Source organism: Columba livia, chromosome 2, assembly GCF_036013475.1.
Source record: "Columba livia isolate bColLiv1 breed racing homer chromosome 2, bColLiv1.pat.W.v2, whole genome shotgun sequence".
Lineage (NCBI taxonomy): Eukaryota > Metazoa > Chordata > Aves > Columbiformes > Columbidae > Columba > Columba livia.
In genome coordinates, this window is record NC_088603.1 from 128,289,878 (window position 1) to 128,315,354 (window position 25,477).

Here is a 25,477-nt window from a genome sequence, read left to right on the forward strand (position 1 = left end):
GGCAGACATACTCACGCTACTGACAATTGGCATGGTAGGTACACTTAAAATACATAATTTCTTGGAAGTTATGAAGCCTGTGCATTATAACTGTATGACCTGGAAGCCAAGATGCAATTAATTCCTTACATTTTCTGGGTTTGTATTTTTATACACAATATGTGTGATTCATAGATCTCACTAAACTAAGGATTTGTTTATACAAAATAGTGAACATTTGTAGGAGGTGAATTATCTGCAAAAGTACATTCAGTCTACACTCTGAAAAGATAATGGAAGTAGAAAAAGACAAAATTACTAGACAGGTAGATAAAAGATATTAATAAAATTAAAAAAACACTGGGAGCAATTCTGATGCCCAGACAAGACCTCTGGTGCTATTTTAGATGCCCTGGACACCTGTACAGCACTAGGTGACCTGTGCAGAGACACAGAAGACTCAGGCTTAGCTGGAGCAAACATTGAGGGTCCAGAGACATTATACAGGCAAAGTGCCATATGTTACAGCTACATACTTGAAACTGGAAAAAGTCTTAAGTTCTGTAGATTCAAACATAAACCCAGGAGAACACAGGGAAAAAAAATGCTATTGGCTCAGATCAATGTAAAAAGTTCATGGAAAACATGTGAAAAGCCAACATTTGCCTGTGGTAATACAGGAATGCTCAGTCAGGATCAGACCATTGAAGTAAAGATACTAATAAATGAATTATTTGCATGATAGTCACTACGCAAGAAGAAAACACCTTGAAAGATCCAAACCAAAGTATTAGCAGGGGAAGCACTGGGGCAGATTAACAAAATGAGGAGGCACAAAATACTCAGACCCAAGAATTCACCCAAGACCTCTAAAACAATGGAAGCATGATCAAATCAGCTGTTATAATAAACAAGAGAATTGGTAGGCATATGGGAATATGATGTAATGGGGAAGAGAAAGCATGATTTTGTAAAGAGAAGTCATAACTTCAAGATCTCTAGCGTTTCTGTAAGGAGTTAATGATTATTTGGATAAGGATGATTTGGTTAATGTAGTATATTTAGATTTCCGAAAAGCTCTCACAACTGAAAAGATCTTAAATAATTTGTCACAAGGTAAAATAAAAGGTCTGTCATTAATTACTATTTAACGGATGTAACAGAAAAAGTGGAGGGTTTTCACAATGTTACTAGTGGAATTCCAAAACAACCTGCTCAATTAAACACACATGCCCTGGAAAAGATGGCAAACAGCAAGGTTATAAATTTGCTAAACTATACTGAACAGCTCAAAGCAAAGCTGCCTACAGAGAGGTACCATCATGGTGACTACATGCGACAAGAGCCAGTGAAATTCTATGTCAATGAATGCAAAGTAAAAGACAAGTCAAACTGAGGATGAGCAAGGATAAGTGCTGAATTAACTACTGTTCCCAAGAAAGAGATCTTGGGTTTGTTGCCAATAATTTTCTGAAAACAACAGCTCACTGGCCAATGGCAGTCAAAAGGGTGGATATAGTATTAAAAATTATTAGGAAGGAAATACAGAGTAAACCAGAAAACAACATAAAACCAGAGTGCTCACATCTTGAATCTTTCACACAAAGCCCACCAGCCTCAGGAAAAAATAAGGCTCTCCAGCTTGGAAGAGACACCTTTGTGGTGTGAAGCTAAGTTATGTTGTCTAACCCAATGTAACGGCTCTTACATACCTCTTGCTCTTCTCTGCCAGTTGAAATCTGAGTGTTCTTCAAGCTGTAAAACAAGGTTCCTGTTATCCTGGCCAGCCCCAGAAGTGTTTGCTTCTGAGTAGCTATTGTCTTTAACTCTCTTTAGTCAGATCAAAATACTGTCAAATTAATTAGACTCATCAGAGGCAATTATTTTACTTAAAATTGCAAACAGAGATGAAATTGAGATGGAGAGGCCAGCTATCAAGAAGTACAAGACACTCTTTGCTCCCAGTGATCAAAAGCGGATGGAATACTGGCAAATAAGACAGTCTTTGAGCAACAATAAACAAGACAAGCTAAGAACAGAAAGAGCTGGTGTGCAGTGCTGCAAGGACTTGGCAGTGTGCTTGTCTTCTGTTTATAGAAAGCATAATGGCAGTACACAGCCCTTCCAGGGACTGAGCAGAGGATTTATGCAGTGTCTGCACTATATAAACCTGCTTGATGTGCCACTTTGCTTTTACAATGCCTTACTAAAACCAGAGAAAAACACAACATAGATCTTACACCTTTCCAAAATACTGTTGTAAATGACACAAATCTCGTGTACCTATCAGCCTACTACTAAATATACCTCATTCCCAAAAGGTCTAATGCTTCAATCTAGAGTAGAAAAATAGAAGTGAAATGGGCCATCCCTAAATTTAGATTCTTTTTTCATGTACAAATAACTGAAGGTGAAAGCAAGGCATATAAGCATTTAACTAGTTGATTCTGAATACAGAGATACTTTTAGATCTTTTAAATTATTTACAGGCCTAAAAGGATGGTCAAACATGAAAAATATGTCCAATTATTAAGAATAAAAATAAAATAAATAATAGATCATGCTTACTTTCCTAAAAATATCTACAGTACTAAATACACATTCAGCAAGAGCAAATGCCTGAATCTACAAGCACCCAAGTAGTGCTTACTCTAAAAGCTCTCTCTTTTTTTTTTAATACCCATTCATTTTACCCAAATATAACATTTAATTTATATCTTTAAAATATTCTACTGCATAAGGACAGCGTGAAAGTGTGCCTGAAATGTCTTACTCTCCCACTTACTCCTTTTAAAACAGATTGAGAAAAAAATTAGCAAGAAATCCCTATGAAGCCTCCACACTCACTGCCAGGCTCTGCTGCTGTGCTGTGCTGGGAGACCAGCAAGTCTACGACTTCCAGGACAGTCTAGACAACACAGCTAAAGCAAGGCAGACAGAAACAGAGAAGCATCTCTTTCCTGCAAACTATGAATTTTAATTTCTTCTGCTGTAAACCGGTCCTTGACTGACTAATCTTACCCCCAGCAAATATAATTTGATTTTACTGTAGCCATATATGTAAACATAATATGAGAAAATCAAGGCATTAACATTATCAACTACTAACAAAATTATATTCCTCAAGTAAAGATGGAACATAACCTAATTTAATCTAAAACATTCCATGCACACAGACACACATACGTACACTCACACCAAAACAACATTAATTTAAACATCATGCTTCTGAAATCCACTAATATGAGGTCAGTATACATAAGATTGAAAACTACACTCAAACAGTATTTCTCTGTCATTCTATCATATTTGTCTGTTACTGTAGGGTAATACTAAGAACAAATATTTCTGAGAAATCTGAAATCAGAAGGAACTTTTATGTCAATAACCCATGTAAAATAACAAACAAAAATGAGGAATTTGCTATGTACATAGGAACAATACCAGCAATAGCTACAGCCCAACCAAGTACCCAAGATCTTTAATAGTCAACTTTAAACTGCCAGCCTAAAATGTCCATAAAGTTACGAGGACACGCACATGAGACCCGCAGCAATGCTCGGCAGAACCCTAAGCCTGTAATCATGCTGTGTGCTTGCAGGAGACGACATTTACCCTCACCCTTAACTGGGAGTGTTATACCCGTCCAGCTCCCAAGAACTACTAAAGATGCCAGAAGGAAAAGGGCGAAATGGTGACCAACGTCCTTGCAAAAATACTGTTTTACGGCAACGTACTTCAATTAAGCATGGGTAGAGAAGCTTCACTACGGGTTTAGTGATTCCTTCTTACAGACAACACTCTTTCTGCTTGGAATCTCCATCTTACCTCTGAGTCAATGTCATGGGGATGAAGCTGAGAGCTGGAGCTGGTCTGTGTCATTAGTGTTGTTAAATACAGGGGTGGGCGTATCACACAAATCTGCTTGGTAAAGTTGAGACAAAAATTGACAAGAGCGTGTCTCTGAAGAAGTTCCTGAAGTATGTGAGATTGCTCCACACTGTCTTTAAGATACACATTCAAGCAGCTGAAGAGCAAGTAGCTGAATTTGTTCCTAAATATTCACATTCTCTCTCTTTCTCCTTAGAAGTGTTCATAGAAAATTGTGGTTTTATGTGTGCATCAAAATACTTCCCCTTTGTGTCTGCAAGACTACTTTAGACTAGAAAACTCACTTAAAAATTATATTAATTTCTGCACTTACTCGAATGGCAGCAGAACAGGGGGTGTGAGAAGGCAGGTATGGCATGGAAGCCTTTGCATCTGAGTATGTCAGTTTTTGAAGCAGCAACAGGAACATGTCCTCCTAATTACAAATGACTGTTTCAAGAAAAACAGTATGTACTTAAGAATAGTGTTTCAGGTAGTTTACTTAATATTGCATAGATATACTCTGTACTAAAGCTTCGTTATGAAAGTGAAATTCAAAAAACAGTCTTGGTATGTGCATGTATAAGTAAAGCAGTGTGTCTATGTGTGGGTGTGTAAATACTATATACTCAGATACAAACCCGCAATGCATTGAGTAAACTTCAGCTCTATACCTTAGTACTTAATTCTGAGTCTGGTTACCTTCCGGATTGCTAAGTCTTTCTAAATTAGAACAAGCAATTTCTCTTTGTTTTACCTAATATTTGAAAATGGCAAAAAAGTCCCATGGGTCACTGAAAATTATCCCTTCATTCCTGCCGCCTGTTTCAAGTCAGTCAAAACATTCCAGACTTCAAAAGGGGGCTTTGCCTGCTTAGGCCATTTTGGTGTCCTTCTATGGTTGGCCTATGAGGGATTGGTTATTTGGATAAATTAGTTTGTGGAGCCTGCTGGCCTTCTAGAAGACCTCAGTGTCTGACTGCAAATTAGTTCTACCGAACATGTAGAAATCCCTGGGCAGATGAGAAGAAATAAATGGTGATAAAATCTAATACTACAATGTTTGTAATGTGATTTTATTCTGCTCTGTAGCTTGTAAGCAACGCTAATGTTGAATTAAAAATTTTAAAATATAAAAATGTCCATGAAAGCACAAAATCAGATCAGTATCCGAGTCACAGCAGAGAAGGCTGGATGCCAAATTTAAAGTTAAGCGTCCAGCAGGAATCTTTTACAAGAACAAACAAAAAACCTCCTGGTTTTCCACAAAATCAAGTAGGTATTTACATTACGGATGCACCCCCGCTTAAGCCAGGAAGTCACACAGTTGAATTCTGCTGGAGCTTGGGCTGTGAATAAACTGTTATGCAGTATTTTAGTGCATAGTTGTACAACTGCCTAAGGAGAGGTTATCCTTAAGGAAGAAAAGCCAGAGAGCCAAAACTAACAAACATGGCTTCTTGAGCAGAACAATGGTCCAGAAAACCTAGTAAAAAAGAAAATAAACTTCACTGGCAGTTTGCTTTTTGCTGCTAAGGGCTAAGCTACAACTTCATCAAGACTTTCAAGAAGAGACTTCATGCAGAACAGTGTGTATACAGCATGCGTATATAGCGGTTGGAAAGAATCAGATGAATTGGTTTGGGTTTTTTTTTTTTAATCTACATATATACCCATTTTTATAAGGCTATCTACAAACACCATAATAAAGACAAAGATCAATCTCTCTAAGGAAAAGAGCGTTTGTATCTAGTATCAGTGGTGGTATCTGTTGACAGAGCACCACCAAATTCCTGCAAAGTCTCTGTGCCTCTGCTAAGGCTGGGACCATAATGTCAGTGCTGATGTGTGTGCAGAAAATGCACTCAGAGTTACACTGGTGGTGGGATTAGTTTCTGGTATCATTGACAGAAAATTACAAATGCTCATTAAAAATACGAGCTACGATGAATGCTACGTTTAGGCTCTGGTTCTGCAAAGACTTATGAATACACACAACACTCTGAACTGTGGGCAGAAGTACTTCTGTCAGTGCTACAAGCATTGTTGCCTTGGCACTGCAGGGTTTCTGCCATCAATTAGTACATTGAAAAGTACATTTTAAGTAACGAGAATTCCTCCATGGTGCTATTGCAAATTCAGCCAAATGAATAGTTTGTAGTGTGTTAGGTATGTTCTTCCAACTATCCACAAACAGCTTACAATTTCCAGTAGTATTTTCACTAAAATATTTTTAAAGAAAAAATTCTGCTAATAGTTACTGATTGGGCAGTTACCATACATTGCCTTCCATCAGCTCATTTCAATTCGGGGAATTAAAATACATCAGCTAGTTCCGGATGTTCATTATTTTTGACACTTACCAAGTGTTATAAGTGGGTTTTGTGGCTTATGTTTCCAATATCCTACCAATTGCAAATAGAGAGGGGAAGGGGTGTGGGAAGGGTGTGGGCAATTACATTTTATAGGCTCAGTTACAGATTGCAATTGTGTGGTGCTTGTTGGTTATTGCAAAGCTTTCCAAAAAGGAAGCTATTTACACATTTCTTCAGAATACCAAGGGAATGCAAAAGAGAGTACAGTGCTGTGCCAGCCTTTGAGACAAAATAAGGTAACACCAATATACATGATTTTCACAGGTGACGATGCTATGAGTTTTCAACCGAAGGTAAAATATGTGTATTTTCACCTATTTTCCTAGTAGACTTTGTCCCCTCATGTGACGGATAATGTGGTGGCACAACACAATGACGTTGCTCAAACAAAGAGCTTGTTAGGCTGTCACCAGCCATGCCCACAGGCACAACCATGCAACCACCACAGTGGTGGCCTCTGAAACTGCTCCCTGGCTGGTGAGCCACACTGCCAAATCTCGGCTCACCTCGAAACAAAATGAACTTTCTAGCCCTTCTGGTAGGAAAGATAACCTTGAAAATGTGAAGAGAGTGAAATCTGATGCCTCAGTAAGACTGCAAAGAGCTTGAAACAAAGACAGAGAGATGTGAACTGCCCCAGCCATCTCTCTCTGGGCCCCATGGACTCAGCATTTCTGTGGTCGTGGAGTCTGGCATTTTTCCAAGATTCCACAGAATCTCGCATGTTTGCTGCAAAATTCATTATTTTGCTGCAGCCAGGTGCTGGATGTTTCTTGTTTTTTTTTTTTGTTTGGTTTTGTTGTTTTGGGTTTGGGTTTTGGTTGTGGTGCTGGCTTGGTTGGTTTTTTTTTTGGGGGGGGGAGGGGGTTTCTTTTTCTCTCCTTTTATTGCTGAAACCAACTCCTTGCTGTGCATCTTTCCATTAGCAAAGGAATAAAGTGAATTTTCACTGCAAGCACCACTGTCTGATACACGGCATGGGGTAAGCAGGAGAGGGGTCTGGCGAGCAGTGGGGAGGAGCAAGAAGCTGGAAGTATGCAGTTAGGCAGCCCAGAGCACTGACCGAAAACTGAGGTTTGTGGGCTGCAGGGGGAATTGGAGAAGATTAACTGCTGGAGCAGACTAGGAGCACCTCCTTTCTTGGCTCATTGGGTGCACAGTGTTTGGATCTAACTTGACTGCTGAGGGCCTCCGAGTCTTCGCTCTGTTTTCCAGATGGGCAAAGTCAATCATCGAAAACACTCAATGTTGAAAATACTTCTTGGAGTATAATTTTGCAATGGGAATTTCCAACTATGAACCTGGATGGGGTAGGAAGGAAAAGTATTTTATTCTATATAATAACCTAAGATTGCTTCTGAAGAGAGACTGTTGGAGAAGAAATACCCTCCAAAATATTCCCACGGGGTACAGTAATTGCTGAAAACATGATAATATTTACTTGTGAAAACTTCCTTGTGCTGAATCTTGAAAATTATTTTTTTTAAAATGAATTTTTAAAAATCAACAGGCATATCAAATTAAATAAAATAGATGCTTACTTTTACAATTCCTTTTTGGAGTTTTTTTTTAAAAAAGTTGCCATCAGAGTACTTCTAACACAGGTCTATGCCTATCTCAAGCACACCAAGCCAGAATCTTCTGACTATCAGTGTTCGTCAGGTTTCTAGGGCTTCTAGAGGGTTTCTAGGGCAACGCATTCATGTAAATGCCAAGTTTGGGACTGGTAGAGATTTAGCCTACCATTATGATTTTACATTATTTTTAAAAATTTGCATTATTATTGTGAGGTATGTGTGAGCAGTGGGACTCATTGCAAATGACTGACAGAATGGTCAAGAACAGAACTTACAAACTCAAATGGAGATTGGAGCAGGATATACCAAATCAGGCATGAGATGCAACCCTATGCATGGCACTTCAAAGTGTGAACATGTTTGCTGTGTATCAGACTTTCAGATTTCAGTCGCAAGCTAAATCATGATAATTTGCTGCTGGTGATTTGCTCCAGAGTCAATCAGCTAAGAGGTACAACCACAGAAAGATCAATGAGGTATGCAGCATGGCATTTTGACAGTCTTGGAGTTGAAACAGCCCAGTCATTGAGGCAGCCCTGTTGTAGGAACCTAGAATAGCACAGAATATTTCAGTTGCAAGGGACCTACAACGATAATCTCATCCAACTACCTGACCACTTAAAGGCTGGCCAAAAGTTAAAGCATGTTATTAAGGGCATTGTCCAAATGGCTCTTAAACACTGACACAACCACCTCTCTAGGAAGCCTGTTTCAGGGTTTGACCACCATCTTGGTAAAGAAATGTTCCCTAATGTCCAGTCTGAACCTTCACTGGTGCAGCTTCAAACCATTCCCATATGTCCTATCACTGGATCCAGGGAGAAAGAGCTCAGCACCTCCCTCTCCACATCCCTTCCTCAGGAAGCCGTAGAGAGCAATGAGATCACCCCTCAGACTCCTTTTCTCCAAATGGGACAAGCACAAAGTCCTCAGACGTTCTTCACAGGACCTTCTTTCCAGCCCTCTCACGAGCTTTATTGCCCTCCTCTGGACATATTCAAGGAGCTTCACATTCTTCTTAAATTGTGGGGCCCAGAACTTCACACAGTACTCAAGGTGAGGCCACACCAATGCTGAACACAATAGGATAATAAGAGGTGATTACCTCTTCCGACCAGCTGGTGAGGCTGTGTTTGATGACCCCTAGGATGCGCTTTGTCCTCTTGGCTGCCAGGGCTCACACTGCTAACTCCTATTCAGCTGCTGTTGACCAGCACCCCCAGATCCCTTTCTGTAAGGCTGCTCTCTAGGTACTCCTCTCCCAATTTATACCTGTGTTTGGCATTACTCCGTCCCAGGTGCAGGATCCAGCATTTGGACTTGTTAAATTTCATCCCATTTATCATTGCCTGATGCTCCGGTCTATTTAGATCCCTCTGCAAGGCCTCTTGTCCTTTAAGAGAGTCAACAGGGCTTCCCAGTTTATCACTGAGATCTCTGTGTCACTGACAAATTGGGCTGAAATCAACAACCAATTTCTTAATACAGAGATGCAAACTGAAAACAACCCACTACTTACAAATATTCAAGAACTCTTGTTTTAGCTTAATAAACCATGAGTGGAACATCTTTAATAGCTGCATATATCATTAACAAACAAGGCTGTTTGAACTTGGAAAGAAAGAAACTGAACACCAATGGCTTTTTCAGGCAGAATAATAGACCGATATCCTCTGTCTAGCCAGCCTCAGTTTTGTGTTATGCTTCTTTCTTAGGCACCTAGTAAAAGAAAGGCAGAGGCAGATGTAGCATTCAAGTTTGCAAGCACAAGTTTGCAAGTCCATTCCAACACAAAGTGAACCAAACACAACAGTACCATTAGGATCATTTCTCCAAGTGACGTAAGTTTGCTTAGATGCTAAAATGCCCTCTCAGCTGTATGAATGTAATAGAGAGCAGAAGTTGGCCTACTGGGCTTACTATGGTATCCTCTTGTGCACATTAACACTGACAGGCTGCATTACCATGTAAAGATCACCCTCTTTCTCAACAGAGAAATCTTGGCCAAAAAATGGCAAAGTACATATCCGTCTATTTTCCTTAGTGTTGTCTGATAAACTTCTTTCATTTTCCTTTCTTCTACTCCTGGTGCTGCCTCTGTTGTCCATTTAGCTCTGTTTTCCTAAAACATTATACACCTTAAATTTTCAGTTGCTGAATAAAGCTCTTCCCTTACCCTTCTGTACCTGAAATTGCTTCCACAGCATAGTTTTTATGGGCCAGTTCCAAAATAAAAGTGTGTTTCAACCAGTGCTTGTAGAAAAGTTTTCCTCTTTTCCCATGGACTACCACCAGCTTTTATGAGTAGCTACATGTGTTTGGGATCTTAAATCCTAAATGTCTTTTGGTTTCTGTGTTGTAATTGCAGAGTGTTAATCTGTCTCTCACCCTCTTTCTTTCTTTCTTGTATGCATACACACAGAGCAGAATAAACAAAAATAGTGCTCATGACATCTTTATTTTCACAGAGACTGTTTTGCCTTCTGACTGTTGCTTTTAAGAAACTCCTGTTGACCAGTTGGTCAACTGACTGTTGCAAACACACTAGCCTGTCCAATTACAAATGAATTAAAGAGGAGCCTAATTGCAAGATTTGATTCATCAGTTTAATATCCCAATTTTCAACCTATCCAATGACACGGCAATCAAAAGAGTCACAGCCCACAATACTGCGTCTGCCCTGTGTCATATACCTTCGGGCTCTCACAGTTAGAGAAGCCTAAGTGTTTGTTGATGCAGCAAGTCTATGCAGCAGTTACTGGTTTAGATTTTGATAATCCCGATAGCATCCACAACTACCACCCACTTGGGTAATGTGAAAGGAAATTCTGAGCAGATGAAGTGTTTTACAGGCTCTCTGGACTAAGTGGTGAAAAGAAGGAATGGAATGAATAACCCCAACAGGAGTGCTGGTAGTGCCAAACCATGAACAAATATTTCCCTTAATTCTCCTGTTATGTTAAGCGACAGTTACATTTGTCATTACATACAGCTCCAGCATACAATTACCCGACCCAAACCCACTGCAGCACATGAAGCCTGGGATATGCTGAGCACACAGAGAGGCAGTATTGCAATCGGAGCCGCAGAAAATCCCGACGGCTTCAGGGAAAGGCTTTTCGTGCATAGAGGAAAGCCTGATCCTGAACAGAACAAGGACTGGGCTTGGGTGGTGCTGAAAGCTCTGGGACTGCAACTGCAAAAAGGACCAACCATCCCTGTTTAGCACCAGTCGGTAACCATGGCCACTCCTTTCTTGAGGAGTGAATTGGTCCTTTTCACATATTGCTGTAGCAGCGATGAATAAATACCCAAACATATGCATAGAGACAGACTGGAACAAATGAACATTGGAAAATAATCAAAGCCATATTGCTTCAGACAGTAAAAATGACACTAGAGGAGAAGTGTAACAAAAACACCCAACACAACAGGCTTATTATTAGGTGACTTAGTTCTTTCTACTCTGTTGCTACGTGAAAAACTAACACAAGTATTAGGGAAACTGGATATACAAGTGCAACAGAAAGAGTACTGTCAAATGTAGAAAACAAATGAGAAAAAAATGCAGGAAATAAATCTAATCAAATTTACTAAATAGTAGTTTTTGGAACTCTTTTACAACTGGTAAAAGTAAGGCAATTTCAACGTGCACTGTTTCTGTTAAAACAATCCAGAATAAAAATATATATGTAGCATTTCAATGTTCACTGAGTGCCAAGAATGATATTACAAACTAAACTAACAAATCTGTAACACACACACACACACACACATTTGACTGTGCATGAAATATTGTTTTAAAACATTATTAAGCATGTCTGACAGTTCGAAAAATTTTTTACTATTGTAACTTTATAAACAGGCATTTACAAGAAACAATAATGCTGCTAAAAACTTTAAAAAAAAAAAAACACACACAAATTTTGCCACTGTTCATAAGAGTCTGTAGCTAGGAGTTGCACCCGCTTCACCCAGGAACAATATTTACATATATTCACACAGGCAAAGAAATAACTTCAAATAACAGGAGAAAACTCTCCAACAGATCAAAATATTAACAATATAAATGCAGCAAGGTGTATATTTCTTAGAGGAAGCAACACCATCGCTTTGTAATATGAATCACTGAAGACAAATATTTTTAAATCCATACCTATTTTCTGTAGCATTAGCATAAGCATCCACCTCTCAATGAATTTCATCATTCACTGCTCCTTCCAGTCACTAAAAGTACATGTAGCTTTCTAAAACTTTCCAGTCACTTCATTGCAACAAAAATAATTACCCCTTTAAAAGCCGTAACTATTTTCTCAGGACTGACAAGTCGTTTACTTACAGACTTCCCATTTATTCCCTGGGGGTCTTCCATTGAAGATTTCTTCTTCCAAGTTATATACAGGCTATCAGTTACAGTGAGGCTCAGACAGTCCTAATACACATGCACACCTGTGGAAAAGACAGCACCACAGTGCCGTATTAATTTGTTGGCATGAAATTAAGAGCTGATCTTTACATCTGCGGCTTTCCTTTAAGGAACAAGTATTCACAAGTTGGGAGCAGTTATCTTTGATGAATTGAATTCATCTTGAAAATAAACATATAGCGGAGCTGTTTATTGCAAATCCACGTGAACCAAAAGCAGGCGGCGAGAGTCCTGTTGTGCTCGCTGTCGGCAGATGAATAAAAGGCAGCCAGGAACTCCTCTGCTGACGGTACTTCTGTGCCAACAACAAATCTTTTCTTTTCTTTTCTTTTTTTTTTTTTGGTGAAGTTCAGCCTCTCCCTGATATCTATCAATGTCAATTGTACTCTAATGCTAAGAGGAAATAATAACAAAGAAATACTATTGTAGATTGAGCCAGGATAAAAGAGAAAATCCACAAAGTTTTCAAAAAGTTGCCCTCAAGCTAAGGATATTTTTATACTAAATCTCTTCAAGTTTACATTAGGTCACAGTTCTAGCCCCTATAAATTATAAATATGGATGCTTTGTGTTCTCTCACCTTTGGAAATGGTGTTCTTTGATGTTAAAAATAACAGTGAAGTGCTGAGACATATTAACAAAGGCCCCCCAAACAGATATCAATTCAAAACATGGTTTCCTTACAGAGACCACTTTCTTTAGAATAAAATGCTGTGACCTTCTTCAAATTTAGAATTAATCATCTGAATAATTCAAACAAACCCAACTAAAACCCTCATTAGAAGAACTGGCTTGGGGTTTTTGGTGTTTGGTTTGATTTTTTTTTTTTTGTTTGGGTTTTTTTTGGTCTTTTTCTTATTTAAGATGTGGGGCGAATGTAGTCTGTTAAAGAATAATAAAAATGTAAAACTGCTTTTTTAAGTGTGTGTGTATATATATATATACATATATATATATATACACACCTTATATCAACAGAAATATGAATAGCACTTTGCTTACCTATGGCAAGCAAAGATCCGATGACCTGAAGATACTTAATTTGTCCTAACACCACGCTGTATATGAAACATATATTTATATTTTAGAATCATGATCCAAAATCTTACTCTGCATCTTTCTACCGGAATGGGATTCTTGCAAGAGAAAAATATCCATTCAAACCCTGTTGTTTAGTGCACAATAAAACGATACTGGACACTATTCATTGCACATATTCAGCTACTTCTATATAAACATTAAGAAAGTGTTAACAGCTCCACTCCACACCCTAAGGAAGATGCTAATATGAACCATGCTTCTGTAATGCATCCACTCCCTTCTTTCTGGTTTTCAATTGAGACATCTAATCCAGTCCTGCTCCTGCTGAGAACAATGGCCAATCTCAAATATTTCTATGAAATCAGGGTTTGGTGCTCATATTTGTTCTGACACCAGATTATAGATTAGAAATGGCTCAAGGCTTTAAAAAGTGACAATTAAAGTTAAGGAGGGGAAAGAACAAGAATTTCTCCTAACTTTAAGAAAAAAATAAAAAAGGCAAAGAGCAGAAGAAAACAGTTTTCTAACAACGCCCCACTTCCAAGCAATGACTGACATCTGTTTCAAAAACTCTTTTATTGCAAAATTCAATAAATGGAAAAACCGCACAAGCTGAAAGTCTGCCACTTCAGTGAGGGAATAAAATGGAGCCTTTTCTAATGGAAAAATATTCAAAAGTCAATTGATGTAATGCTGGTATGTGGATGACCTGACAGCTTTTCAGATCAGCAGTGCTCTCTTTACTAATGGAAAGAAAACTTTACGAAGGCTAGTAACCCTCTCCATTTAAAAAGCATTTTCTACTAAAGGACATAAGGAAAAAGCATATATACAGTTTTAGCGTATATCACAGTTCAACCGCAATTAGGCGACCTAGCTTGCAGAAGCTGCTGCAGCGAATGTTTTCTCTCTCTGGGAGAGATTCCTATAACACACCAGCGTCAAAAGAGCCCACTATTGCATATTCGGCTCTAATATATTCTGCTCTTCAAGTCACTGCAAAAGACATTGAAGAAAAGGTCCTATATATACCCCCCTACACTGTCAGGAGCAAAGACTTATCTTTCTCAGCAGCCACCAGAGACCACTGGCAGCAGAACCAAGCCAGCAGTAACATGAAGGCTTAGATGTTAATACAGAACAGCTGATTTACAATGTAATTAAGTAATTTTAATTTTGAAAAATTCCACTTTTAAGCAAGAGCAACTTAGTTATCCTTACTATAATTGCCATTTTAGGTTATTTTTAACTTTTAGTAAAGCTTTGTGAAAACTAATTAGATTCCCTTGAGTTGTTAATGTATCAAAAACTACATCTAAATTACATAGAGTATCTATTACAGAGAAGTCGTTATATGCAAAATATGACATCAAATATGAGTGAAAATACCTCCAATTATTGAAAAAGACAAGAACTAAACTGAAGGGAAGTCATGAAAGTACATATCCCCTTTTATTTTTCTCTACTACTTTTGAAGTCATTTGCTTGGTTAAATATTATTATTAAATGCAGGATGACAGCAATTAGAGTCCAAGCAGCTAACGAAGCACTGTTGTAGCAGGCATGATAACCAGCAACCCCCTTTTCCAAACAGCTATTATCATTTTAAAGGGAATTAAAAACAATCAAACAAAACGACAACAACAAAAACAAACAACTATAAAAAACACAAACACACAAAACCAGCAAAGAGGTACAGAAAGTGATTTATGGGGAATTTTATTTCCTTCTTTCTGTAACGTTAGCCGATGCAGTGCAATTTTTCCCACACGCATGGACCTGAATATGTGCCTTTGCTGCCAGGTAGAGAGTGGTCACCCACCACTCTCCAACCAGGCCTTGGAGGTGGCCAGGAGCTTCAACAAGCTCCTCATCTTGCAAGGGCTCCCCATCTGAGCACCCACCTGAGAACCTGACAAAAGCGAGTGGCCAATTACACGGGAAGCAGATGTTAAACGTAGCCAGGGACACCGTGAAATAACCTCTTCTGGTTGGAAGCTACCAGCGGAAGGTGATCTCTTGCACAGACAGCACCGAACACAGGGGTAATAAAAAAGAAACTGGCCACCATTGATTCCCAGCGCTTACAGGCACCAACATTTAAGGACAAGGAACCAAATTATTATGCTTGCTGAGCTGTTCTCCATAAAAGCTTTGCATTTCCCATGCAAGCCCTGCTCTGCCACCAAAAGATACATCTCAGAGCCATCCAAGGCTGTCGTAACACATGTTCAGCTGCAGTGAGCCCCTGCTGAATCTCACTGTGATCAGAAGCAGCAGGAATGCAACACCACCTTGGGCAACATTCCCCCTTCCATCAGCAAGGAGATGGGATTAACTTTCTTTTTCTGTTCCTGTGCACCACCTATACCACTCCCTCTTAGAATCTCAAAGATTATTATGCTATTACAAAGTCTCCAAGATGAGGTCACTTTCAGTGTCATCAGTGGACACTGCTTTGTTCTTATTTTCTTTTACTAAATATTTTTTTTTTTAAAAAGTTCACCACATTGACCATGCTTTCTCATGAACTGGTAGGACTTTCTAATAACAACTTGATAACGCCCCAAATTATATCTTACTCATTCTCTAGAAAACCAAACCAAACCAAACCAAACCAAACCATAAAAGCCACTTATGCTTTATAATTTGGTATAGAAAGAAAGAGGTTATGAGGGTGGGTGAAATGGTCTTTTTTTAACTATGTACATGATAACGTGTGATATTTTACGGTTAATTTTAGGGAGCGCAATGTTTTTGATTTGAGGTGCTATACTTGGGAACTTTCCTTTTTAGCATTTGGTAAAAGCTCACTACATTCACTCCATTCCCAGGTAGGTCTCTTATCCCACATCCCCACTTCCTTTTAAGGTGTTAAATTTGGCAGATAACCTGGGTAGCATTTAGAAAACAATTATTTCCAAATGCTAGGAAAGAAACTTGCCAAGTGTAACAGCTAAAAACCAAGAAGAAAAAAAAAAAAAAAAAAGGGGAAGGAAATAAAACGGAAGAGGGAAAGATATTTTTTTAATGAAATTTAGTAGGGACCTTTCAGCAGCTTTATAAACAATTAACTCCAGTGCTGAGACCAAAGACCACCTCTGACTGAGACTGGAACGCCTGCAGATGCAATACAGCATCCTGCCTTCCAACGAGCCTAAGGGACTCCAGAAAAACAGATAGGTGCCCAGATGTGCAGGACCTAACATGCACATCTGCTGGAAGACATCCCACACCAACTGCAGCACTGACACTGACCTCAACACAGCATCTGGGCCAGCTCTAGACTTCTCTGTGGGTACTGAGCCCATAGGTAACACACTCTGCACATCTGGGTCACTGCTTTTGCATCATCATAAACATCCTTGTCCATCTCCACAGACTTTTTTTCCAGTACCTCTGAGCAGAAATGAATGGAGTGTCAGGACTTGTGGCTGGAGTAAACTTGCAGGGAAGAAGGCTAAAAAACTTTTATTTTATTGGTTTATTGGTAGGCTTTCCTTTCTAAATATAGAACAAGCACTCTCAGTATCCTGGACAGGCACGTGTAAAACCATGGCACTTACACCCACTGTGGTGTCTAGGTCAGCACCAAAGTAATCTCATTCTTTTTAAGTCAGTAATAGAAATTAAATATCCAGATTTTTTTTGGCTATCTGGCCGACAGCTTTTAACTTTAAAATAAAGATTAAAAAATCAATTAAAACCCAAAATCATGGTGTTTCCTTAATGCTTTAATTTCATTGAAAACTAACAATTCTGGTAAGAAAACATGAGGTCTCATCTACCTACACAGAAATCTCACTGGGTGCTGGACCAGATTAACAGAGGAGACACAAGAGCACAATGAAGAAAAACAAAAGGACTATAAACACAAAGAACACACCACAAGAAAATTATATTAATGACAGCCTGGTTAATATATCTGTACTACTTTTTGAATCCTGGTAGTATTTATGTAATTGTTACAACACTGTAAGCCTGAGTATGTCTTGAAGAAGTTGTTTGACAATAGAGTTTGTGTCACATTTCTCACACATGTGATTAAGTCTAACAAGAAAAAGGAAGTGTTGAGAGCAGAAGGACCGTGTTATCGGCTCAGACCAACAACCTCCCTGGTGCTGTCTCCAACAATGGCCATAAATGAATGCAGAAGAGCAAGAACAGATCAAGTCTGTGCCATTGCCCCACTATTTTCCCAGCTTCCTGCTTCTTCAGTTCAGAGGGTTTCCTGAGCCTGGTAGAGTTCAACACTCTGACAACTCTTAGTACTGCTCTCGTAAGTACTTGTCCATCATCCTCTTGAACCCGTGTACGGTTTTTGGATTCCTAACAATTCTGAACATTCACTTTGGGGCACCATTACTGAGAACTGAACACATTTTCTTGGAATTATCTTTGACGCCGTGATCTCATTTCTGAATGGTGAGGGTCAGATTAGCGTTCCTCATTTTCCACATACAGCTACAACTATTTTGCCCAGGGTCTGTCAGTTTATATTTTTCTCTGCAGAATTTAATTTGCCATTTCATTGTCTAGTGACTTGTCTCATGAGGTCCTTGCACAGTTCTTCACAGCCTGCTCTCTTTGCTATGCACCTCATTCTTCAAGTTGTTTATGAATACTTTGCTAATTTAAATTGCCAACCTGGAACATCTATTCAAGTGGAAACAACCTAGAAAAATTATTGTGTCTGATGAACACAATTATTCAAACTAAGCTACTGGAAGAAAGTGGAGTGAAAATAGCAGAAAATTCCCACCTGAAGAAAAGAACAAATGTAAAAGGTGTTGGCATGTTTATAAAGGAATGGGAATCTGCTGGCTGCTAATTTCAGTACACTCAGAAATGCTCTCTGGTCCCCCAAAGTGGGCAGAGACTTGGTCAAACACAAAGAAACTTCTCTCAAGGTGCAGAAAGAAACCCAACAATGTAATGACCAAAACTATCTGGGCTCCTGAGAAAGGCAAATGTTGAAGACTGGAGAACTGCAAAAATGAGGTTTCCAATCTGCCATTGCTTTTACACATTCTAAAACTGAAATATAACTGGTTCAGAAACCATCTTGATAATTCTTTGTGTTGTTTCCCTTATCTGCTGTGGTCAGGAATGGTTTAAATTGTGAATAGGACTGAGGTCCTGGTGAGTATGCAATGTGCATCGGGTATGACACCAGTGATGGTCGGGTTGCTGAATGCATCACTCTGGTAGAGGCAAACAACAGGACACCTCTTCTAGGAAGCTCCACAAAGGGCCAAAGTGGGCGACACATACATATACATAATTTTGAAGCAATAATGTTACTCTAAAAGAAGAGCTCTCCAAAAGATCATATTTTTCATTGAATACTAAATGCACATGAAAGCCAAACCATAAAGCAACATTAAAATTATACTGGCAACTTGCTTGTCAGATTTTTTTTTTAATGACTTACAAAATTATTATGATGTTTAAATTACCCAGTGGGATCAACTTTATTTGTATCTGAAAGGTAGGTTGAAACTATTCAGCAAAGAAACACGCTAACAGGTTAGGACAGCAAATAAAGACTATTTTTAAGGTGAAAACATAAAGGAAATTAATATTTTTAAAAACTAACAAAAATAACATTTATAGTGTGAATTCTGTGCCTCAAACAAGGATGAAAGAGCTTTGCTTTTAGCATTCCATGGGATCTCTATTATCAAAAGTTACAGGAATCCCTACTTTCCCTCATTTTGTTTATATATCATTAACAAAGCGGGGGGGGGAACAAACAAACAAACAGAACTCAACGATCTGTCCCTTCATTGTGAGTTTTTTGAGCAATCTTCTGTTTTCTGCTTTTTATGTGTAAAACGCATCACAAAAGGCAAGCGGATCTACAGATTGACACTGAGTGTTGGACTGTCATGGTTAATAAAGAAAATGAAATACATACAAGAAAAATGTTAAGCTATGAATCATAACATGCAACAGGAATACTTACCTAGCTCTGGAAAGAAATGTAAGATGCTTTATGAACAAAGTTTACTTTCAACCCGTGTGGTTCTGTACAATGTTTCTAATGAGTAATAATTATATATATGCTCTAGGAAGCCTTTCTACACCTATTATAAATTTAGATTAAAGGTAAGGCATCACTTATTATTTTACGTGGGCTTTTAAAGTAGTTTGTAAAATATATGTAGTCTATAAAAGTTTGCGGTCTAACAACAAACAACTGTACTGCTTCTGCACAATTCAGTGCAAACAAGTAAAGGTTTTATAATCATAATTATTACAAGGCTTCAAGGTTTACACAGAGCAATTAAAAGCAATTTTCCGCTAGGTGAAATAATGTTTCATTTTAATCAGCCTTCTAACTTGTAATTTTTTTTAATAAATCAGATACATTTGAGTCTGAAATTGTAAAAGCCTTCATTAAAGCCTAGGCTTCCCCCAAGCTACTAAAAGCATTCAAGTAAGAAACACTACCAGCAGCATTTTCAGCAGTGGAAGCCACTGTGTCCCAGAGACCAGCAAATACCCAGAAAAGAGAGGGTTAGAGAAAGCATGCTGAGAGTCATCCCGGCTACGGAAAGTTGATGCCTAACTGGGAAATTCACAGGCCAAAGTCATGGCATCTCCCTGAACAAGGGGATCCGAGTACTGGGTTAGGGTTCTTCTCTGGAGACCTTCAAAACTCACCTGGCCACATTCTTGTGTGATCTGCTCTAGGTGAACCTGCTTTAGCAGATGGGTTGGAGTAGATGATCTCCAGAGGTCCCTTTGAACCCAAACCATTCTCTGAGGCCCCACACCCTTTGAAGAACCACCACATTGCCCCTGGACTCAGCAGGAGCTGCATTCCCCTGGCACACAGCTCAGGCCACCACGGCCGGTCAAACCCATCCTGCCTCTGTAGGTGACCAGCTCTGATGTCTCTGTGTGACTCTTCCAGCATCCACACTGGATCAACCACTGAGATTCAACAGAGTGTGCAGGCCAGTGGACTTCCTCACATCTTCATCAATGAGGCTAAGGATGATGCTTTCTTATTTGTCTGCCATACAATTTGTCTGCCCTGTCTCTCGAGGTGAACCAAAATTTTCTTTGGTTTAAAGTCACAACATTCACATATTGCAAGAAGCATCTTATTTTCAGTCTTTATAACAGATCAAATGCCTGAATTGACATTTTCTATCTACATATACTCCTGTTTCATATCATGCAGCAAAGGCACCTACTTGTAGTAGGTGCAAGTTTCACTAGTAGATGCAAGTAGTCTATTTCTTCATTTGGACTCATTTCTGAGAATGGTTTCTCTTTCAATCTTTGTTAAAGTCCCAATGAAAGAGAATGAATGGTCCTAAGCCTGAGAAAACCAGAAGACAGTATCACTGAACTGTCAAAGCTGTCAATGTGAGGTCCAAAGGGATATTTAAAGGCACCACGTCAGGTTAAGAATCTATGACCATTTACATCTGTTTGTTTGTCTGTTTGTTTACACTGCAAGCACCCTTATGAACGACAGTAAGCACCCAGTTGCACCTGCAGTCACCTAAATACCTTTGGAAGCCTGACCCATGGTGACCAGAAATACCAACAATTCACTAACTTAAAGTTAACTTTAAAACAGAGGTGATACTTTATTTACCTAACAAAGATGTCCATTTTCCTTCACATTACTGTGCTACATTCTCGAGCTCTTGCCTCTCCAGGGTAATCCCAGCGACGGTGCTGCCCGGTTCCCCACGGGGCCGTCCCTGCTCCGAGTGGGTCAAGGAAGGAGGCACTGGATGGGACTTCTCTAGCCAGCAGCCACTTCTTGTGAAATGAAAACCTCACTAATAAATCTTTGCTGGATGTGGGCAATTGGTGTGAATATTACAGGGGTGGAGAACGAAAGGATTGTAAAAGCATTTTTAGAACTCTCAGTTCCTTGGAAAACAATGCTAAAAAACATTTTTAAATGCTGATTTGTTCAATTTTGTCATATCTCTTTCTTGACAGATTACTTGCTTTTCCTCTGATTTCTGCCAGACTGTATTTTCATGAAAATTAATTCAGTAACTCATCATTTTTAACACAATAAAAACTGAAAACTTAAGGATTTGGAACCTTGATAAATAGCTTCTGCTTACACAACTACACAAAGATGCATTATGTGTTCTTTGTCAGCAAAAAATGCACCAAGTTCAGTCAAACAGCAGTATTTAGTTTCAGTTCTCCATGTCTCCAAACTGTATCCACCAATGAGAATGAATCTTATATACATTTATGAAAAAAACAAAACATACAAAGGCAAAACAAAGTAGAAGTTATTTAAGTCACTAAATCAATCTGTCCTCTAGCCACCCTTCTTACAAGTTTGCTTACCCTACTAACTCCTAGAATCTTTTTTTACCATCACAGCTCAAGACAGAATTGTAATGATTGTTATATATTACTGGTTACAGTAATATATTAAGTTTGAAAAACATAACAAATAATAGTTGCTATCCATATAACATTATTTTTACAATTTGTTATAAAAGTTGAATTATTGTTTAATTTGTCAAATAATGTTAAAACTAAGTTATAATAAATAATATTTCATAATAAAGGAGAAAATAATGTACTACACATATTTTGAATATAATGTTTCACTTTCCCTTAAGAACCATGTAACCTAAAAGCTAAAAAGGAAAATTTTATTCACACAAAACCATGCAATCTATTTCAATATTCAGATGATAAAGAGCTCAAGCTGTTCAGTTGAGAAATCAAAAATTCAGAAATTTCATGGATCAGGCCAGTTGCCTAAAGTGGCAAGTAGGTGTGACTCACTACGGAAACAGCATAGGAAGGACAGAGAAACAACTTTGAGTTGGAAAAGCTTTTAAAAGCACATGAAGTACCCAGCTGTGGCCTCCTTGATTTTAAGGACTTTACACACAATTTCCGTTCTTATAAATAAAAAGAGCTTTCTCCTAGCTCACTTCATTATAAGGGGAGCTGCAGAAATGCAGACCCACCTCAAAGGGTGGGAGTTCACCTCTGTGATTTTTCCAGGTGCGGTGAGGGCCCTGGATGGGCTCGGCAGGGGCATTCGCTGCCTGTGCTGCCCATTCACCCATCCACTGCCTGGGGCCTGGCCAGGTGTGGGCAGCAGGAATTGCCCCTGTGGGTGCTTCTGCCAAGCAGCCGCAGGACAGCTCACCATCAAACCTGGGCAAAACTTTCTTGGTTCAACCACTAAAGACTTTCCATGGTAGCTTGACCCATGTCATAGAACTCAATGGTAAATTACTTTCCCTGGACATGCAGTAGGATTAGCACTCTGAGACAGAGCAAGAAGACATGCTGTGTCACAAAGAGGATAAAAGGAAAAGGAAAAAGAAAAAAAAAAAAAAAAAAAGAAAAAGAAGAGCATTAAAAGTGTCCAGACATTTGAGAAATCATTATCTTATGATGTTTGATCTATCAGATTAAACATTCAAAAATAAAAAGAGTAAAAATGAAAGGAAGGAAAAAGCTCAAGCTTCTTAATTCAATTTGTTATCCTAATTCTGTATCACTCTCCCTCTCTTTCTCTAAATCTAGAAGCAAAAGTTATTTTGAGCAGTAATATTTATGGATTCTCTAATGAAATAATTGAATGAAAGAAATGGAGAAAATAACCTAAAATTCACTAAATGCATGCGATGCAGGAGGACTTCAGTTTCCAGCTGACTTGGAGAAGCTGTTCAAATGATCTTTGAAGATTTTAAAATCCTCCTGTCAGAGAAGTCCATTCTTCACCTTGCCCACACTGACAGACTTGGCAGAGCAAGTAGGACAGAGCTACAAACAAGAAAAAGAGTGACTTGCTTCCTCCTTTTTTTTTTTCCTATTACAAATTCTGCAATTCTGAAGATTAGTGAACCATTCATAAAGACTAATCTATAAATTTTAAAATTTTGTTCAAGAATGCAGATACTTGCAGTTTACCTTACACTGAAAACCATTACAGAATAAGTTGTTTGCAAGCTTGGACAAAGGTCTGGAGGGAGTGTATCCAAACTAGCCTTCAGAAGATATGCCAGCTACCTCCACAAGCTACAGTCCTCAGTTAGGGGCATTTCCATACATATTGCTCTTCTGTCTCTGATTTTCTAGTGCAGACAAACTACCTGAACCATGACTACTCTGTGATCCTACAACTACCCTCATTATGGTTCATGCTTACACAGCGTTTGGCAGAGAACTAACAGCTCTAATCTGGAAATTGTTTCATAGGGACTTTCCACACACCACATTCTCTTTTAGATCTTCTTATAGCACTGAATGACCGATTTCTCTTCTTATAACCATATTTTTATTTTAAAAGACCACAGAAAGTGTGAGCCTTCAAACGTAGTGACTGTTCAGTGCTGCTGTTCACGTTGCATTTGCTAGAGCATATGTAAGCATGAAAGTGTTTTGCTACTAAAGGTCAACGTGAATTACACTTCTTTTCGCAATTTAAATGCAACGCTGTGTTCCTTAGAGCTTAAAAGAAAAAGAAAAAAAAAAGAACAAAGCCACAAGCCTGATGTTATATTTTAATAACTGAAGAAAACTCTGATCTTTGACTTTGTGATTGAAAAACTGCCTATTTCATTACAGTTGTAAAGAACAGAGTATTTCCAGCTTTGACTCCAAGATCAACAACACATACAAAAATAATCTCATAACTATTCATATCCAACAATTCTTTCGAAGAGCTTAGGTGACAGCGGGCAAAATGAAAACCCCAGAAGGCGCGTTGAGGAGAGGGACACCTGTGGGTGTACCCCTTCCCCGCTGGCGATGCTAAGCACTCCCCTCGATCTGCACAAGGTGCTGGGATGTGCGAATAGGGGAGGGGAGAGTGAGCATCCTTGCGTGCCTCCCGCCTTTCCCCGAGCCAGGGGGCTCCCGGCGGGAAGGCGGCCGCACCAGCGGGGCCGTGCCCGGGGCACCGGGGAGAGCGGGGTGCGGTATGATCGCCGTCGGTTCCCCGGCATCGGCCGCCCTTCCCCGTCTGTCGGAGGAGGAGCTGCCCGCTCCTTCCTGGGGACCTGGACACCTCCCCTGACACTTGCTGTGCTCACAGCCGGCAGGCCCCAGGGAAAGGGATGAAGGCAGACACCCTCATCATAGCGCAGCTCCCGCTGATTTTTACCCTTCGCCACAAAAAAAAAACCCCACAAAACACGCGTTCAGCGGAGCCGACGCGCTAAGGCCCCTGCAGACGCACCTCAGCGCCCGGCAACCCCCGGCCAGCACCGGGCGAACCGAGCTCTGCCGCCCCTTCCCCTCCCAGTCCCCCGGGACTCCCGCAGCCTCGCCCCTCCCTCCCTGCCGCAAGCCCCGCGGCGCTGCGCACCCGCGTAACCACCCTCGGCGGCGCGTCCCGCCCGTCCCCTGCTGCACCCACGTGTCCGGCACCCCGTGCCGCGCCGGCTCTGGGGGCGGCAGCTACGGCTCCGCCGCCCCAGCTCCCGGCCCCGCACGGCTCGGCACGGCACAGCACAGCGCGCACTTACTCCGCGGCGCCTCCGGAGCGGCGACGCGGGCCTGGCGGCTCCCCAGGCGCGGCGCCGGGCGGTAAGTTGCGAGGAGCGCGGAGTCGCGTTGGGCGGAGAGGGTTTTCGGGGAGGCGGCGGCGAGGAAACTTCTCCGGAGCGGCTCGACCGCCCGCCTCCTCCTCCTCCCGCCGCCGCCTCGCCCGGCGGCAGCACCGCGCCTGCCCGGCCGCGCTCGCCAGAGCACACCGAGAGCGCCGCTAGCCTTCCCCCCGCCCCAGCCCCCTCCGTTTGTTGTTGGGTTTTTTTTAATTATTATTTTTTTTAATCATTATTATTTTTAAGAAGGAAGGTATTATTAGAGAGGGGAAGGATGGGTCCTGGGGGATCCCGGTTTCCTGCAGTGCTGCAGGGTCGTAAGGGGTGGTTGCAGGTTTAAACACCCCCAAACCTCGCTGGCAGCTCCGCCGCTTTCGTGGCAGCGCGGGGGCTGCCGGGCGGGCGGGTATCCGCAGCATCCCCGGGCCGCAGGGGCTTATGTGACACCTCTCTTCACCGCCCTGGGAAATCCATCGCTGCCCTTGATGGAAAAGGCAAAGAAAGGCATCAAGAACAACTCTGGAAGAAGCTGTGCTACACATGTGGCACCTGACCCCGTGGACCTTGGTTTATCCCTAAAATCAGAGCCTGTGCACATCATCCTTTCCTCATTACCTATGAAGAGAGAAAGCACAGGTC

General features: G+C 40.3%; 1 protein-coding gene across 13 annotated transcripts in view; it reads right to left on the minus strand.

Annotated features, from left to right (window-relative positions):
* Nucleotides 1–24,940, minus strand: part of EYA1 (EYA transcriptional coactivator and phosphatase 1) — a 169,271-nt gene extending 144,331 nt beyond the window's left edge. For 11 of the 13 annotated variants that reach the window (XM_065053776.1, XM_065053774.1, XM_065053771.1 and 8 more), the window contains exons 1-2: nucleotides 24,761–24,895; nucleotides 12,141–12,250 (exon numbers count right to left, since the gene is read on the minus strand). In XM_065053776.1, coding sequence (XP_064909848.1) covers nucleotides 12,141–12,173 — 33 coding nt within the window. In that variant the 5' untranslated portion in view covers nucleotides 12,174–12,250; nucleotides 24,761–24,895. Of the gene's footprint in view, nucleotides 1–12,140; nucleotides 12,251–24,760 lie in introns of all 13 variants that reach the window. The other 2 variants (XM_065053793.1, XM_065053782.1) reach the window with 2 other exon arrangements.
* Between the last annotated feature and the right edge of the window lie 537 nt (nucleotides 24,941–25,477).